Source organism: Gigantopelta aegis, chromosome 6, assembly GCF_016097555.1.
Source record: "Gigantopelta aegis isolate Gae_Host chromosome 6, Gae_host_genome, whole genome shotgun sequence".
Taxonomy (NCBI): domain Eukaryota; kingdom Metazoa; phylum Mollusca; class Gastropoda; order Neomphalida; family Peltospiridae; genus Gigantopelta; species Gigantopelta aegis.
The window spans coordinates 47,424,753-47,444,632 of record NC_054704.1 but is presented as its reverse complement, the minus strand read 5'-3'; the positions used below and the strand labels follow the sequence as shown (position 1 = coordinate 47,444,632).

The 19,880-nt window shown below is 35.9% G+C and overlaps 1 protein-coding gene across 1 annotated transcript; it reads left to right on the top strand.

The window, feature by feature from the left end:
* The first annotated feature begins 70 nt into the window (after window positions 1–70).
* Window positions 71–18,019, top strand: LOC121375373 (palmitoyl-protein thioesterase 1-like). The gene is made up of 10 exons (XM_041502794.1): window positions 71–219; window positions 7,391–7,500; window positions 8,538–8,665; window positions 10,480–10,550; window positions 13,654–13,738; window positions 14,569–14,583; window positions 15,200–15,293; window positions 15,884–15,982; window positions 16,772–16,843; window positions 17,528–18,019. Exons 1-10 carry the CDS (start codon window positions 123–125, stop codon window positions 17,657–17,659), a joined length of 903 nt encoding a protein of 300 aa, XP_041358728.1. The 5' UTR covers window positions 71–122; the 3' UTR covers window positions 17,660–18,019.
* The last annotated feature ends 1,861 nt before the right edge of the window (window positions 18,020–19,880 follow it).

Below are 19,880 nucleotides of genomic sequence, written 5' to 3'. Positions count from 1 at the left end.
ATTGACAGTTTTCTTTTCCTATAAAGATGTTAATAATAAATTCTCCCTCCACAAATCATGTGACATGAGATTGGCGACCAGTTTCCATAAAATCAACAAGTCAACAAGTGTCTGCATCTAAAATGTTGAAAATTATTACAGTCTACGTCTTAGTTCTGTTATCGTGCTTTTTTCATTTTAACTATGCACAGACACCTGTTGTTATATGGCATGGAATGGGTGAATATTTATACTTAATAAACCTGTCTGCTATTCGTTATGTAAAGACTTATTTTCATCCTGTTCTGTTTTTCCTCCTCTTCTCTTTATCCTTTGCTTACCATTTACATAGTTTATATCAGAGAATATTTCCAAGCAAAAACTATAACCATAATAACGTTTTAGCAGTTAGACAGCCACCATAACTACTTTTAAAATTTTAACTTAATTGTCAAGGCTTAGGGGATCCTCAAAAGAGAAGAGATATTTTGAACTATTTAAAAAATAAAACATTCAACATAATTTACTGTTTGCAAGATATGCATTTTAAAACAGAATTAGAACCATATATTCAGACTCAGTGGGGATACAAATGTTTGTTTAGTTTTTATACAGAAAACGCAAGAGGTGTTACAATAATGTTTAATAATAATTTTGAATTTAAAATACACAATACACAGAAAGATGAGTCGGGAAATTTTATTATTGTTGATATAACTATCGAAGGAGAAAGAATAACACTTGTAAACTTATATGGACCAAATGTAGATGACCCTATTTTTTTCTTCAAAATGTTATAAATTATGTTGAAGAATTTCAGAATGAAAAGTATATAATACATGTATGTTGAGATTTTTTTTTTTAACATATATAAATGCATCGTGTTGAGGTGTATCTTTGTGCCAAATATGATTAATGTACACCTTGGCATTAACATTCGGGCTTTGTTTTTGTCTCCAGGCGACGTTTGGGCTCCGGGCTGCAAATAGGCTGAACAGGGGGGGATACAGGCTTGGAACAGACAAGGTCTTTAACAAAAGTTTTGGTGCCATTCCCATCGACCATGTTAGATAATTGTCGTAATCCCCAGGTGTGAAGTGGTCACTGCAAATCGAATCCCATCTTGGTGATCCTTTCCAATACGCACATGTTCAGTTTAAGAACTGCTTCCGTGCAAACAATGTCTGTTTGTCTTTCGGAAAAAATATGCAAACTGCTTTTGCCTTTAACTGCAGCTTTTGTACATCCATACACCGAACAATGGTTCACCATGTTTCACATTTGAAAAATATCTTCAAAATAATATTCCAAACATACAATTAAGTTCAATTCAATAGAATAACATTTTCGCATTTTTAAAAATACAAATGTTCTACTTTCATGTAAAATGACCGAAAGGCTGCGAATCATGCATTATGTTATGCTGGTTAGCGCGTCATGGGGTCACATGACTTGACTCTTGGAGTTCAGAGGCTTTTTGGCAAGCGATGGGAAAAACGCTACTTTTTATTGTGAATATATTAAAAAAGGTAAATTTTGTCAAATTTATTTTATTAATACTTCATATATATATTGTAAAAGGTATATGTAGATACCAAACAATAGTGAATTACGTTTTTGATAAATGTAGACCTTTAAGGATCAGGAAGAAATTTTAAAAGAAACTAAGTATTTTTATCAAAATCTATATTCCGCATCAACTAGACAAAATGACGATGATATTTTTGAAATGGTGTCTCACTTTAAATTTGATACATTAACAGATGAGGAAGCCAAGGAGCTAGAGGGAGGAACAAAATATTCGGAAGTACTTAACTATCTCAAAAATATGAAAAATTAAAAAAGCCCTGCCTTGGATGGGTTTATAACTGAATTCTTCAAATTTTTCTGGTGTGATATTGGACAGATGATGGTTCGATCCATTAATTATAGTTATGCTATTAAAGAGATGTCTGAGGTACAAACATTAGGTATAATTACGTGCATTCCTAAACCGAATAAACCCAAAGAGTTTTTAAAGAACTGGCGACTTACAACACTTCTAAACTGCACCTACAAAATGGCCTCTGATTGTATTGCATATAGAATAAAAAAAAGTTCTTTATAAAATAATAGAGAAATACCAAACAGGATTTATTAAGGGTAGATATATAGGACAAAATATAAGATTGATATACGATATTATGTTTTACACTCCAGTGACATTCCAGGGTTACTACTTCTAATTGATTTTTAAAAAGCTTTTGATTCGATTATCATGGTCCTTTTTATATAAAACATCTATTTTTCAAATGTGATAAGGTTCATAATATATGGAAAAATGTAAAAGCATGGATACTATCTAAAATAGGAGTGCGAGTGCAAATAATTTTTACATGCTAATATACCAATAGAGTTTCGAGCATGTCTGTCCCGGGGCCTGTCTGGATAGCCAGGGGCATGTCCCGGGACAAAAAAATTAAGCGGACAATTTTGAAATTTACATCCAAAAATTAAATAGTGGGCCTTTACAATTTTTATGCGCATCTCTAATATAATTAATAAAGAAAATTCTACTCATTAAATTTGGTTGCTAGATTAGATCGGGTGGTCAAAAAGAAATTAGATAAGATGGAAGGTGGGGGGGGGGGGGGGGCGTGGGGTAGAGTTGAAAATGGGCCAGAATTGACTGCTCGGTCGAATATTTATATAATTTGGAGCATTTTAGAAGGACAGCCCACAAATAAATAAGAGAAAGAAGAGAGGATCAGACTATTTAATAATATTAAAAAAAGAAAGTAATTTCAACATAAACTTTTGAACGAAGGTCTAAAAGTTTAAAGTCCGATCTATATGTCCACGTGAGTGGCCTCATTAAGGCTGGGTTGCATCCCGTCAAGAAAACACCTAGATTGACAGTCAATAGATGTTGAAGGTGTAGTGCTGTGCTGAAATACAGATCTTGAGAAGCCGGATCCATCTGAACAAGAGAGAGAATTAGACTAGGGTATAGTCCAGTCGTCATAGGTTGGTATAGTGGTGCGGACGGGTCCGACTCCGGAGGATACGAGATGGTATCACAATAAAACAAAGTAAAGTCTAGAAAAGAGTAGTAGGGGCCGACCCCGCTTCCTATTTCTAGTGGGGCGGTCAATCTTCCAGTGCTGCTAGGACAGGCTCGGACATGTAGAGACTATACGCGAACAACCGTGGCGTTCTGCAGAATGGCCGTCATACAAGTCACGAAAAAAGCAAGTCAACATAGTCAGACGGAGAAATGACGTGGAGGCAAGGAATCTCGCTAAAAAAGAATCCAACCTGGTGATGCAGACTGTCGAAACGAGAAGCGTTCCAGCATTCAATCAGTTCCAATGGCCGCATACATCCCAGTAGAAAACTTCGCTGATAAAAACAACAAAAGTCAAGGATCCCCAAGTTGAGCTGCGAAAGCATGTGCAGTGTGCACAAACACGTCTTACCGCGACAAGCTCCAGACTGGGAATCCTAAAACAGGAATTGAAAAAAAACCTGTTATTTTGTAAATTGGTTAACAATTAACGTCAAATATTATATTTATACTATGAAAATACAGAATTTTTTTTTTACATTTTAACAGTGTTAAAGACATATTACAAACAAAATTTAATACAGAAAAATATATTCTTTTTAAAAATTGTAACTATGAATTATTTATTGAACAATGGACCCCCCTGGCTTGACCTTTTTAATTAAAGTATTTATAATAAATATCAATGACTGATTTTTAAAATATAAACACAGGTTGCTTGGAAATACAGATACAGTACAAATTATATTCTTTTTAGCTAGATTCTTCCATTCCTCTTTACTTTCCTTTTGATCCTTACTCCTTTTGCTTTCTTTCCTTCTTCTTTTCCTCATTTTTATGTTGAACTGAGAGCATTTAACTGCCCATATTTTGTTAGATATTCAACAATATTGTATTATGTTAATAATATATATCAAGATATTATTATTACTCTTTCCATATAATGTATATGTGATGATATTTTGACATTGTAAGGTCATAATCTCAAGGCACCCCAACCTTGGCATGGCCATATTGCTCTGGGGACAATGAAAACCAAAAAACCCAAAACAACCTGTGTTGTAAAAGTAGGCCTATACTAGGGTAATAGTACTCATAATAAGTAGGGGTTCAAGTGATTAACTTCATTAATGTCAATGACAGTTACTTTTCGCACCCTTGTTTTGGCTTTCTACACAATACATGAAGCATGTCTTACCGTAATTTCACGTCTAATCCAGCATGGTATGCAGTCAAAACAGACCCAGGATGAAACAACCCTGAACATGCAAGTCAAAATGGCCAAAGGAAAAAGTCAAAACGGCAAAGGAAATAGTCAACATGGCCAAAGGAAATAGTTATCGTACCATAACACTAAATTAATGTTCATTACTAATAATGTTAACCGATATAAGCAATATATCACAGGCAGTCCAAAAATATATGTATAAAAACAGCAGTATCACTGGTAACACTTTATTACGTTTTTAACAAAAACTATTACAATAACATTTTATTATTTTTCAATATTGGCTATTTTTGTTAATTTCTGAGACTAAAGATAGATTCACTGTTAACACTGCAATCAAAAAAACATTTCTTGGTATCAGAATGAGAATTAAGATAAATTGTATATTAAAGTTAATCCGGATTACAAACGAACACATTTACCATGATGTCAGCCGTTCTTATCGTATAATAATAATACCCGGTAATAGTAATAAAAACATACACACACAACAGCTTATTATGAAGACATTTTGCCTATTAATGGCCACTGGTCATACCAGTTCAACGAGCTACAAGGCAATACCGTTTATCTTGCACGAGCGAACTGATGTTGTCCTTCTCCAGCCTTTGGCTTTTACACTTTGGCTGTTTTGACTTTTCTTGAGGGCCGTTTTGACTTTTTCACTGGCCGTTTTGACTTTCTTAAGAGCCGTTGTGACTTTTACACTATGGCCGTTTTGACTTTTTAAGGCTGTTTTGACCAATTATTGTTAGGGCTGTTTTGTACTGGGGTCATTTTGACTAGGATTCCTTTCAATGGTTAAGGTTAGTGTTAGCCTTAGAGCTTTTGGTATAGAGGGGTACGGGTCGAACTCTTTCCGCTGAAATCTTCTAGGACAAAAAAAACATGCAAGATGCCATTTTCTTTTTTATGGAATACTATTCAAGAGGATGTGACTGATCTAAAAACATCACAACATGTGTTATGGTACATATAGGCAATCATCATGACGTCGTATTAATTATGTCACGTTCTTCAGAGGCTTCCACCCTCTTAAAAATAGTTTCCATAAAAGAACAAAATAGCAGACAGCAAAAAACTACATGCGAATGTGTCCGAATGAGTCCCCTGTCCTTATTTTACATGCAATGCATACGATTATATTCAATCAAGATTAAATGACGTTCAAGTACATATATTACATCTTAAAATAATATCTATTCAACATAAATATGTAGTGGACATTGTTTTGAATAATAGTACTAATAATCAACAAACAAAACACCACGAAGTGTTGTCAAATTTACCCCACCCAATCAATGTACAAACAGTGACTATGTTTGCACTGGACTATATGGTTTACATGTGATTAGAGGGTTAAAATATATTTTAATGGTGTTATTTTTGACATGTATTATTAATATGGAATTTATGGACTACCACACAATGTTTCCAGTTGTTTGGAGTTATTTTTCTTGAATATTTGTCATTCAGAAGTTATCTGAATGTTCCGCTTCAAAATATATACTGGTACTGCATCAAAAACATTAGAATATTACAGTATACACAAGTCAACTAAAATTAAACTAAAAATCTCACTATGAATTGAATATAATGTTTATATTTTAATGATATATCAGGGTTCAATCTTAATGGTCACCCGATCGCCCCTGGCAACTGAAAATAGCGACAGGCAAGTCAAACCCTTGTCCCAGGTTGCCCACCTGGCGTGAAAAATAGTTATTGACAGTCACATTGGAATGCAAACTCGTTGCCATTTTAACTTGGCAAAACGAGTTTGGAAAACCCCATTTGTCTGTAAACATAATGCCTTTTTTACCACATCCACATGATGTTTTCTTCTGCAAAAGTCGTCTATGTTTATTATTTATTTGTACGATACTTCATTATTTGTATCTGTAAGTTATTTCAGTGGATTTTTCAATATTGGCTATTTTCGTTAATTTCTGAGACAAAAGATAGATTCACTGTTAACACTGCTATCAGAAAAAACATTTCTTGGTATGAGAATTAAGATAAATTGTTTATTAAAGTTAATCCAGATTACAAACAAACACATTTACCATGATGTTGGGCGTTCTTATCGTATCATGTGACATTACCCAAGGACTTCCGATATTGACCCATTTGAAACAACTTGTCCATTTAATTCATACTTACACTTGGCCGAGATGTTCTGAGTGAGCTTGTTTTGAATTTTTTTTTGCCCCACTACTTTTTTGTTTTAGTTGCAAAATAAAACCATGCTGACAAATAGTTTATTTTATATATGAAGAAAAAGTTTTCACAAAATTTCAAGGAAAGAATATTGGGCTATAGTGATAATATCTGTAAGCTAATGTATTTTTATATTTACTAACTTGACTGACTAGTATTTTGGACTTTTTTAAATAGACCCACAAGCCTGGAACATGATGAATTTCATCGGCATGCAGTCAAAGTGGAAGGCCATTTAAGATACCAGTATTATCATATTGATATTACATTCACATGCAAATGGGAGCTACATTGTACATATATATATCTGTGTATGGTTCAAGCATGCTGTCTTAGAGTAAGATACACCTATCTAACTGCTGGGCTGTGTGTGGACAGGAACGAATGATGCAATCCCAGTGCTTGTCAGTTGTCAATGTGGGTAATTTTCAGTGAACTGTTCAATCACAACCTCGGACTTCGCCAGAGAGTTCTGTCCCAATTAAGACAGATTTGTCAGTTTTAAGGCCAATGATTTATAACACCTCAACTTGAATCTAAATAAGGGACTATCCATAAAGCACACAAGCACAAAGTTTTCTAAACCAACCCCCCCCCCCCTCCATGTTCACCGTTTGATCATTTAACCCCCTCCCCATGTTTGGATGTCCATCCTACTTTCACACTGTAAACTACATTGAATACAATTAAGTGTTTTGCTTATACATGTATACTCTGAGAAGAACCCCCACCCCCTTTCTTTGTATGTAATGCCTGGAATCTCTCCCCCCCCCCCCCCACACACACACACACAGGGTGTACATAGTTTAGTGATGACCCCAAAGTTCATATTATTAACTTATTTATGTGTATTATTGGAGATTGTTGTTCTGATCATAGCTAATACAGTCTCATATTTTGTTTTTGGATATTTTCAGGTGACAGTTGTTGTAATCCTTTGAGCATGGGATACATTAAAACGCTGATTGAGCAGAAAGTTCCTGGAGTTTATGTCCGGTCTCTGGAAATTGGAAGCAACGTGGCAGAGGTGAAGTATTAGTTTGGTATATTAAAGGCCATGATATGTATCAGGGCTTCTAGAAGTGTGGAAACAATCCACTAGCCATGGGATCAGTGATTTTAAAATTTTACTAGCCAGGATTTAAAAATTCAGTAGCCCTACTTTAAGTAAATACAATTTTACTAATAGGAATAATTGGATATGTCACAGGATGGAGCTTAAAAATCTTTAGATTGGGCGCAGGGTATTCATATTTACAAAATAATCTTAAATGCAGTATTTGACAACTTTTTTTTCACTAGCCATCGGGCATGGCGATAGTAGTTATTTACTAGCCCAACATTGAATACCACTAGCCATGGGAGTGGGGCTACCATAATCTAGAAGTCCTGTGTATACAGTGGGAAAGTGCATATAAAAGATCCCTTGCTATTAATGAAAAAGTAGCAGGTTTCATCAGAAGACATTTAATAGCCAATGAGTAATTAATAAATTTTCTCTAGTGTTGTAGTCAAAGAAAACAACATTTAACTTTTACAAAATTTGAGGGTTGGTCTTATATGGTAATCGGTACAAACAAATTTATTCCCATGGTGTTTAAGCCAGCTTTAAAAAAAAAAAAATTGTTTGATATAAGCCATTCTTTTAATGGGTTGGTCAGGGGTCTGAAAATTGCAAGAGTATGATATTTTCTTTCACTTGTCGCTCATGCGATCTAATTTGCACATTAAATGAAATGGGTTACAGAAAAAGGAAATTGGTTACCTGAATTTATTTTTGCATAACTAATAAAGGTGTTGCACAAAATTTTAATTCTCAGAGGTCTGAGCATTTTATTTTGTGTCATCTTAATTAAAAACAAATTATAATAAACAAAAACGATGAAAGTAAAAAAGAAAAGGAAATGAGGACCGTAAAAAATGTGGGTGGGATATTATGAGTTAATTCTCATTTTAATACTGTGACAGTAATTTAGATTTTTATGAATTTTTTTTTTTTAATAATTAAATATTATTATTATATTATTATTATTATTATTATTATTATTATTTTATCTTATTCAGGACACAGAGAATGGATTTTTCTTGAATGTCAACAAACAGCTTGATATGGTTTGCAAAAAACTGAAGAATGACGTAAAACTTCAGAAAGGATATAATGCTGTTGGTTTTTCTCAAGGAGGCCAGTTTCTGTAAGAGTTGTGCTTATGTAGCATTTGTATTTATCAATGGGACTGTGTCAAAAATGTAGCTCTGTAGTGGAGCACTTACATGAAGTACATGTGGAACCTTCAGGTTTTTCCTGTTCCAACCAATGGCCCATGATAGCAGGGTTTGAATTATGTTGTCAGAGGGGCACTGCAATTACTGGGTATCGCCTTTGAGAGGCACCAAGGCAATTTTGAGTACACACTAGGGGCACAATTGCAAATTAAGAAGATATTTATGGGGTTTGAAGGCATAAACTAAATATAAATGCTTAAAAATAAATCAATAATAAAATAAAATTGACTGAAACAAATTTGCTGTAACCGGAAATTATTTATCTTGTGCTAAATGGATCACTATGTACAAGTATTTATCATGTGTGTGTTGTTTTCTTACATTGGCCTACATGCACAATAATATAACTTTATTAATAATATACATGACCCCACATTAGATACATTGTTGGCTATTAAATTGTGTTGATTGTGTTCACCGTACAGAACAATTTGAAACAATTTGCTTACTAATCGGCCTTTTCACTGTTTACAACTTGTTTGTTATTTCGGCTGCATTAAAAAAAACCACTAATTAGAATTTGCTATCGTGTAATTCAAACCCTGCCCATGACTGGTACATCAAAGGCTGTAGTATGTGCTTTCCTGTCTTGTTAGAAAGTACATTTAAAAGGTTGTAATTTTTTGCTTTTTATCCGATTTCACCGTTTATGATTTTCACAAAGTAGACTGTATTTGATCTTTAATGCTGAAAAATTACCTTTATTTAGATATGGTATAGAGGTTTCAGCTTTTTAAAGATCATTTCTGCTTCTATTTTAAAATGGGTATCACACCCCTGATAAATAAAATCTCTTGCTGGTATTTGGTAGTAGTAACCCATGGTTACCGGCCTCAGTAGCGCCGTGGTTAGGTCATCGGTCTACAGGCTGGTAGGTACTGGATTCGGATCCCAGTCGAGGCATGGGATTTTTAATCCAGATACCGACTCCAAACCCTGAGTGAGTGCTCCGCAAGGCTCAATGGGTAAGGTGTAAACCACTTGGACCGACCAGTGATCCATAACTGGTTCAACAAAGTCCATTGTTTGTGCTATCCTGCCTGTGGGAAGCGCAAATAAAAGATCCCTTGCTGCCTGTCGTAAAAGAGAAGCCTATGTGGTGACAGCGGGTTTCCTCTAAAAAACAGTGTCAGAATGACCATATATTTGACGTCCAATAGCCGATGATAAGATAAAAAATCAATGTGCTCTAGTGGCGTCTTTTTTAGTAACCCAGGGCTAAGCTATCGCTCGCCAAATGCTAATTTTAAATTGAATTTGGTGCATATGTTTCATTACTAATTCACCAAAAAGCTAATTCGAAAATCGTCTGTCGTTTATAGATGTACCACCATTTTTGCTGTTTGGTTAAAAATTAAACTTGAATTTGGTGACAGCTTTTCTTATCAATTTGTATTGCTAATATTTTGGGGCTTCAGCTTAATCCTTGGTAACTTGTAACTATAGATGTAACAGCAGCCGGATGTTTTCTCTCACTAAAGTCCCAACTTTGAAAGTAACCATATTAGACACCAAATAGTCAAACTTCTCAAAGTTTATAATGGACTGCAATTTTACTCTACAGGGCAAACATTGCTGTGTGGGTAAACATTCCTTTATGCCAGTATTTAATAATATAATATGTCATCTGATTTTTTTTTTAAATTGTTTCTGGATTGGATTTATTGTCATTAACTGTTCGTGTGCTGCCTCACATCTTTATCCATGATCTGTTAATTTTCAGTCGAGCTATTGCACAGAAGTGTCCTTTTCCACCAATGATGAACCTTATATCTGTGGGAGGCCAACATCAAGGTAATATAAACTGCTACATGTAGAAGTGTTGTTTTAACTCTCGTCTAAAGAGTATATGATCAACATAGAGTGTGTTTCTATACTAAAACGCAAAAGAAACGCAGGTTCTCATTAAATTGGATATAAAATATTAAAAAAACAAAACGAAATGAAGATTTCAACATTTATTTTGGAGCTACACCAATTCGGCACACATTGGTGTTGGAAATTTTTGATTGAATTCCTTTTTGGCTATTGTTTCATGTCATAAAGTAGGGTGGGGGTCCATGTTAAAAATGTGAAAGAGACGACCTGTAGCATTGTCAAAGTCAGTATCGCGTGTGACCACCCTGGGCATTCAAACAGGCAGTGCAACGTCTCCTCATTGAGTTGACAAGCCGTTGAAAGAATGCCTGAGGGAGTGAGTTCCATTCATGGACCAATGCTGCCTCCAGCGCCTGCATATTCTGAGGTTGTCCGCGAGCCTGAAGGCGACGTCCGATTTCATCCCAGACGTGTTCGATAGGCGCCATGTCCGGTGATAAGGCTGGCCACAGCAACGTTGGGATGTTGTGCTGAGCCAGCAACGCCTGTGTTGCCCTGGCAGTGTGCGGCCTGGCATTGTCTTGCTGCAGCAAGCGCACACGTGGGTGAGCGGCAAAGAAGGGAACGACGTGATTGTTGATGACGTCATTTTGGTACACGGCGGCATTAACGCGTTGTCTGAACACATGAAGTTGTGTTCTGTGGTTGAATGAGAACCCACCCCACACCATCACACTACCCCCGCCCCATCGGTCGGCCTGCAGAACGCAGCAGTCGGAGTAACGTTCATGTCGACGTCGCCATACTCGGATTCGGCCATCAGCGTTGGAAAGATTGTAACGGCTCTCATCAGTAAACAGAACTTGTTGCCACTGGCCACGTCGCCATCTTTGATGTTGTTGCGCCCACTGTTGATGTTGTTGGCGGTGCCGAGGGGTCAATATTGGTCCCACATAAGGACGGCGGTTACGGAGTCCTGCTGCCCTCAGACGGCGTCGGACGGTATCGGCGGACACTGGACCACGTGGACCACGCACCTGGTGAGCGGTGTTAGCTGCTGGCAGCATCCGATTCCTAAGGTGGGTCACCCGGATGTACCGGTCTAGGGCTGCGGTTGTCACCCTCGGGCGGCCGGTGCGTGGTCGATCGTTCACAGATCCAGTGATTTGGTGACGTTGAGAAAGGCGTGCGATTGTCGAAACATGACATCCCAATTGTCTGGCTACAGCAGTACGGGTCTGTCCGGCTTGCAACATCCCGATGGCCATCCCTCGCTGGAGTTGCGTCAGTCGCGGCATTTTTAAAATGTGATTCTGTTGTCTGTCACTACTCAAATTGAATTTATGCGATTAAATCCAGGTGTGTAGGCTTTATAAGCATTTCAATGAGTGTGTTTGCACTGGATTCATGATACGGATGATCCAGCACGTGCAAACAACGTGTTTTGAGAATTCGTGACGTCACACAGGTAATGAAATTGACACGCAGGTGGGACTGCGGTGTGGGTGTGTGCCATGTCCTTTAACACAGTTGAGGTTCAATTCCACCAAAGATACTGCTTTACAAAGTGCAATTCTTTCGCATTTTCAGGACCTGCGTTTCTTTTGCGTTTTAGTATATATGTCAGGTTTTTTTATTGATGTCTTTTTACATGTGCTGTGCTTACCTAACTGAAAGATTAGTTGTTGAAATCACTTGAGGTATTTCATGGTTTCCTCTATCAGGAGACAAATTGTAGCTCCATGCATGAACACACATACACTTTCACTGGCGTAGCCAGGATTTTATAGGGGGCGCAACCCATATGGGGGGATAACCCACACGCTGTACTGGTATATATGATTTTATAAAATTTAATACAGTAACAAAAAAGGAAAAAAAGGTTTGTTTAGGGGTTGCCATGGCCACTGTACACTTCAGGCCCATTGCCAAAATAGCCAGTTGATAATTTGATAATTTTTATACAAAGTGCCTACAACATTCGGTATTTAGCTTTAAAAAATTCATTTAAATTAGACACTTTTTAATAAATTTTAAGAAAATACTCAACATATGTAAACACTGGCTTAAAGTACATTCTTTACTGTGTGAGCTCTGCCACTAGGTATGTTCTATTCCAATGAGTGATCCATGACTGGTATATACTGTTTTACCTGGAATGGGCATACAAAAGTACCCTTCGTAATACATGTGATTGAAAAGTGTAGGGTATGTAGCATCAATGTGTTTCATTCACCGTTGATCACATCCAGGCATCAAAATAACTCGAGAATGGTTGTTCAGGATACCAGAAATTTAATTACCACGTCAAGAACGGTACGGTGTTCTCCACAAAATCTTATTAAACCAATTTTACATCAATTTTGTTTTCAGTTGAGTGTTCTTTAGATACACATACAGTACTAATAATCAGTACAATGAGAACAGTGATGTGAATGAATAACAAAGTATCAGTGTGTCTGTGAAGGTATTTTTAGTAATGATAATGGAAATATTTATAGGATATATTAAATGTGTCTCAACCAGGTCTGTATTTATAGGATATAGGCCTATTAAACAAGCTTCCTTTTTGTGTCATGTTTATGTACCGAGTGAAATCATTTTCAATTGTCTTGAGCTTTAGTGAGTGACAGTGAAAATTATTTCATGAGGGACATAAACATGATACAAAATGGATAGTAAATTTAATATCCTATTTATTACCCATTATTGATGTTAATCTATGTCACTCAACTCTTTTAGTTAACGTTCCTGAAACAAGTGTAAGGTTGTTGTGCGCCAATCGATGATGACAAAGTGTTATGTCCCACTTGGGGTTCTTTGATATGTACCAAGATATTTTAAACCATATGGGTAATATAAATGTATCTTTAGCAGGTCTGCATTTCGTAGTAACCTAGCTGTACATGGGTTACCAGAATCGTTGCTTGTTTCAATGTCTGCACAGTATATTTATCAAATAATAGTTACTGTAATAGGATATTACTAAACACACATTTATTACCTTTTCATTCTGTATGATGTTTGAAGTTTCCTCCACTAATGTAAAACTGTTTTATTATAAACATTAATCTTTCAGGTGTTTATGGATTCCCACGCTGCCCTGCCTCGTCCACCATTTGTAATTTTATCCGTGAAATGCTCAATGAAGGAGCATATGTTGGGTAATTAAATTCACTCTTTATTCAAGTCTTAATAAGTTTATGGTAGAGATTTAATTGCATGTTATGTTTTGTTTTTATATAATTGCCTTGTTTATAAACTTGATCACAATTATGTAAGCTTTACCATCTAGCACGCTAAGAGTACATACAGAATATAATATGGAATTTATACCTAAACCATATTTGTGCCACAGCAATCGAGGTCACAATTAAAGGTTATTAACTCTTTTACTGTGAAACAAAATTGATATACAATTAAAATGTTTGTTAATTAGTACAATATTAGTTGATATGGGAGAATAGCAAGACAGGATCATGAGAGGTGACTTCTTAAGAAATTTATGTAGCCATGTAAGTAGATGTTAATGTAGGATAGATTAGCATTGATGCTGCTGGGCTTAAAACAGGGCTAGCTCTGGGTCAGCAAACTATTTCACCAAATTGTCTACTAAACTTCAAAAACTGCAGAAACCCAGATATTTCATAGCAAAATATTTCACCAAATTGTCTACTAAACTTCAAAACCTGCAGAAACCCAGATATTTTATAGCAAAATATCAATTATTTCATGAAATTATTTTGCCAAATTAAAATAAAACACGCCAATTGTTGTTAAAATTCACAATTGGCGAATTTGGAGACTGCCACAACTAGCCCTGGGTTAAAATATGTGACACATTGAGGGTAAAATGCTTACAGCTGTTTATGATATATACATGTAGACACAAAACTGGCCAGAGTTGATTTTTTGTACTTATTGTTTGTTAAATGTACCTTTGGAGAACAAAATCACGATCAGTTGTTAATGAGAAATAAACATCTCTTTTCAGCTTTGTTCAGAACAAGTAAGTAATATTAAAGAATTTTGAAAGATATGTCCCATGCACAAGTGAGTATATTATAATTGTGTTGGGGTGCGGATAGGCTAGGTGATTTAAGTCTCATAGTAACACTGAAACAAATCACAGCAAGTCAGGCTGGTTGAAGAATGACCTCATGAAAACATTTAATGGCCAATTATGGCAGAAAGAATACAGATGTCTTGCATTTATTGTTTATCTTATGAAAAGCTCATTAGCAGCCATTTCAGTTTTTGTTTAATTGTGGTTCATTATTGAAACTGTATGTGTGTGTGCCAGACCCCACTTTTACTTTCTAGAACTGATGACAAAAATATTCTTTGATTTGTTTGGATTGTCATGACCAGTATTAAATCAGAGTGGCATGTGTAAAATAAAAACTTAAAAAAATATAAGTCTTTAACATTGTGACATTCCAACCAGTGCCCCACAATTGATGTATATATGACCAAAACTGTTGCAAAAAAAAAAAAAAAAAAAAAAAAAAAAAAAAAAAAAAAACCCGTTGCAATTTAGAAAGCTGTAAGATATATCAAGGTCTCAAACAAATACTCTTTGCCTTTCTCTGTTAGACTGTCTAAATTGTGTTGTTTTATTTTAGCTTGGTGCAGGCGGAATACTGGCACGATCCAATGAATGAAGCAGAGTACAGAGCTAAGAGCATCTTCCTTGCCGATATCAACCAGGAAAGACCTGTAAGATTGTTTGTCAGTAAATATAGAGAGGTGTCGTTTTACACCTTTCTCTTTTTACACTTTTCATGGTAAAAAAAATCCATATGTGCATAAAATAAAAACACTTGGTATTTTTTAATAGTTAAAATAATTATATCTCAATGATTAAGATATATTTAGTGTGTTTTTTGACTTGTCAGTCATACTACCATTTGAAGGTCAAGGTTTTCATAGACATTGTGGGGGGGGGGGGGAGAGTACTGGCCTCCCAACTTTGAAAAATTGTACACCCACCCCCCATCCCCCAGTTGGAAAACGAATTAATATACAAGTGGCCCAACCATTAACAGGCATCTTCCGATGCTTATGGCTTTTGATTTTTGTTTATAATTGTAACAAAGATTTGCCAAGTAGTAACAGTGAGTATTAATTATTGTAAACAATATCCCAATACTTCACCAGCAATATGAATATTCACTGGAAGGGTTATTCGAATGTGTAATTGTTACCAACTGTTTGAAAATAAAACAGTTAACCCATGTTGAATTAATTGGTTTAATTTTAGTGAATATCATGTTTATAAATGATTATAAAATGTGTTAACGTTTTAGACAAAGAACGCCACATACAAGACGAACCTGTTGAAGTTGAAGAACATGGTGCTGGTGAAGTTTGCACAGGACACTATGGTTGTTCCTAAAGAAAGTGAGGTGTGTATTTAAACTTTTAGCTGCAGCATTATAATAGCATTCACTTCAGCTTTGGTATGTAGAAAAACATTTTATATTGGAGTACAGTGTTGATGAAATTACAAAAATGTTGGCTGATGCTCTCGTAGACAAAACATTTGGAATATAGTTTTGTGGTTAGAGAATGCACCTGAGGTGTGACTGGTTCTAGGTTCAAATCCCATCCTAGAAGCTAGTGGGTTCTTTTCTATTACAACTAGTGATCCACAACTCGTATATCATAGGCCTATGCATTTGCTGTATTGTCTGTTGGAAAGTGCATATAAATGACACATAGGTTTGAAGGAATAACCTATATGGTAGCCCAAAGTTGTTCTATCATTAATAACAGCTTTTTTCTGTACCCATGAGCTGTGACAATTACTATGTGGCTGCTGAGCAACAACAAAAGAAGTAGAGCATATTGATTTATTATTCTTCGGCAATTGGATGTGAAACATTTGGTAATTTAGACATATTGGATGTGAAACATTTGGTAATTTAGACATATCGTCTAAGAAAGGAAACCTGCTACATTTTCCCATTAGTAGCAAGGGATCTTTTATATGCACTTTCCCACAGACAATACAGCAGATGCAAAGGCCTGTGATATACCAGTTGTGGAGCACAGGATTGCACATACCACAGCCTTTGATATACCAGTCATGGAGCACTGGCTGAAGTGAAATAGCCAGGCTCCTGAGTAAAATGTTCCTTTCTTTCTTCAGAGAACTCCACCTAGATATTATTATATAATTACTCTAATTTCAGTGGTTTGGATTTTACAAACCTGGACAGAGCCAGATTCTGTACAACATGACACAAAGTGAACTTTATATCAAGGTAAGTTTCTAGAAACTAAATTATCTAATCCTTACTTTGACCTAAACCTGTTGTTAACGTATGCATATTACTTAATTAAAAACTTGACCAAACCAAAGTTATATCTGTATGCAAACCAAAAGGTGCTTTGAAACAAAATTGTTTTAAGTTCTTGATAAGAATCCCAAGCTTGTAGGTACATTGCTTAATCTTCAGAAACTATCCTCCGGCTACATCAATAGTTTCTTACTGATGCTGTTATACACATATATATTAGTCTGCCGAAACTTTATCTGTCATTTTTAACATATTGTCATAACTTTTATTACTATCTATATTACTGGCTCAATCTTTTGGTATGCTAACCACAGGCGTAGGAAGGTGCCAGAAAGTGTGTGTGTGGGGGGGGGGGGGGGGGGGGGGGGGGGGGGGGGGACATATATAAATACATGTATAAATATGTAAAAACCATCATTGCTGCCAAAAAGTGGTGTGTGTGTGTGTATATATATATATATATATATATACATATACATGTATATATAAATACTCGTAAAAACACGTACTAAGTGGGGGGCATATGCCCCCTCCCCACTTCCTATACCAGTGCTAACATTTTGATCTATAGTTTAGTGAAGACAAAAATAATTGAAAAATTCTTGGCTATGTAAGAATTAACTTAGTTTTTCTCTCAATTTTTTGCAGAATTACATTGGACTTCAAGAACTTTATACCAGTGGGCGCATCAAGTTTCTAACCAGCAATTCTGATCACCTGCGTTTTACAGAAGAGTGGTTCATAGAAAACATCATCAAGCCATATCTGGCTCCTGCCTAATCTATCTGTGATAATTAAAAATTGATCTGTGTTGTATTCAGCTGTTAATTCTGATTCTTTTTATTCCTGGAAACCGACAACCTAGCACTTAACACTGTTGAATAAACATTTACTTTCAATATGCTTAATTCTAACCATGTAACTTATTTTTTTCCACACATACTGTGCTAAGAATAAGCATATTATATTTATGAGATTTATTATGCTTTGTTTTTGTTGTGAAATAGTAATCTTACATGTATATACCCATGACAGATGCAATATGAATTTTACTATGCTAACATGTTATGTCTGGCTTGGTGATTATGTGTTGCATTTATCATCTGTTAATTAGGATGGAAGATAAATCCTTTCATTAATTATGATTTTGTTGTGTATTAGTGAAAATGGGCATTGTATTGCAAATGAGCCGTTAGTTGATCCTGTTTATGTTGTCGGTGTTCGAAATACGCACTTGTCCATTTGTCCCGACATGTAAAAATCTATTCGGACAAGCAAAATGTGCCTCAGTGGTTGTCCAGTGGACGGGAAGTAAACATGTCCAGTGGACGGGAAGTAAACATGTCCAGTGGACAGGAAGTAAACATGTCCAGTGGACGGGAAGTAAACATTTTCAGTGCAGTTTCATTTTTATCAATCACAAACATCATCCTGATACTTGAATAAAATAAACCACTTATTTGGACAAGTGAAAATATTGGTGGACAAGTAGATTTTTAGATGTATATGTGCAGTGGACTAGTAAAAAATTCTGCTTATTTTTATCACTGGTTGTTAAAAATGTATTTATTCATTAGGTTAGCAAGGTTAGTACTGAGTGAGACTTTTCTACATGTGTCCAGTTGTGACTCATGTTCAATTAACTGGTCACACAGTATAGACCTAATTCACTAAACTCTCAGTCTGGCATTTTTGCGATCCCATAATGCAATGCAAAGAGACTTGCATGAACAATGCAATGTTGCTTATGAGAGCTTTCTTAATTAGGCCTCAGAGTAATATTGTTTGTTAAATGTACCTTTGGAAAACAAAATCACGATCAGTTGTTAATGAGAAATAAATATCTCTTTTTCAGCTTTGTTCAGAACAAGTAAGTAATATTAAAGAATTTCGAAAGGTATGTCCCATGCATAAGTGAGTATATTGTAATTGTGTTGGGGTGCAGATAGGCTAGGTGATTTAAGTCTCATAGTAACACTGAAACAAATCACAGCAAGTCAAACTGGTTGAAGAGTAACCTCATTAAAACATCTAATGGCCAATAATGGCAGAAAGAATACAGATGTCTTGCATCTTATAAAAAGCTCATTAACAGCCATTTCAGTTTTTGTTTAATTGTGGTTCATTATTGAAACTGTATGTGTGTGTGCAAGACCCCACTTTTACTTTCTAGAACTGATGACAAAAATATTCTTTGATTTGTTTGGACAGTCATGACCAGTATTAAATCAGAGTGGCATGTGTAAAAAAAAACTACAAAAAATATAAGTCTTTAACATTGTGACATTCCAGAATAATAATTGTGCGAGTATACAAAATATTATGGAAGGGGGCAGATTTCAGAAACGTCTTCTTGATTATCGTCAATGTCCCAAACTGTGTTATGCTTCCAACTCCGTTCAGTTTGTTTTCTCGTGCACAATTTGCACAATCAACATCCGATTTTTTGTTGTCTGTTTGTCGTTCATTTGTGAGGTTTTTCTTCACAGTTCTAGAACATTTTCATTAACAATAAAGTTCAGCAGGGGTGGAAATTCTCCTCGGATCTGCAGTTTTCCTCTCACGGAACATTACGTTTCCTCGCATTTTAATCGTCCTTTCCTGCGAGGTGGGCGATCAGTCATGTAAACTTCTGGACCCAGATTTTTTAAGCTATCTTAGCGCTATATCATAAAACTTACCTAAATGATGACGTTACACATCAGATTACGTTGTGAAGTCATTATGAATCTTGTGACCGGCCTCGGTGGCGTCGTGGTTAGGTCATCGGTCTACAGGCTGGTAGGTAATGGGTTCGGATCCCAGTGGAGGCATGGGATTTTTAATCCAGATACCGACTCCAAACCCTGAGTGAGTGCTCCGCAAGGCTCAATGGGTAGGTGTAAACCACTTGCACCGCCCAGTGATCCATAACTGGTTCAACAAAGGCCATGGTTTGTGCTATCCTGCCTGTGGGAAGTGCAAATAAAAGATCCCTTGCTGCTGATTGGAAAGAGTAGCT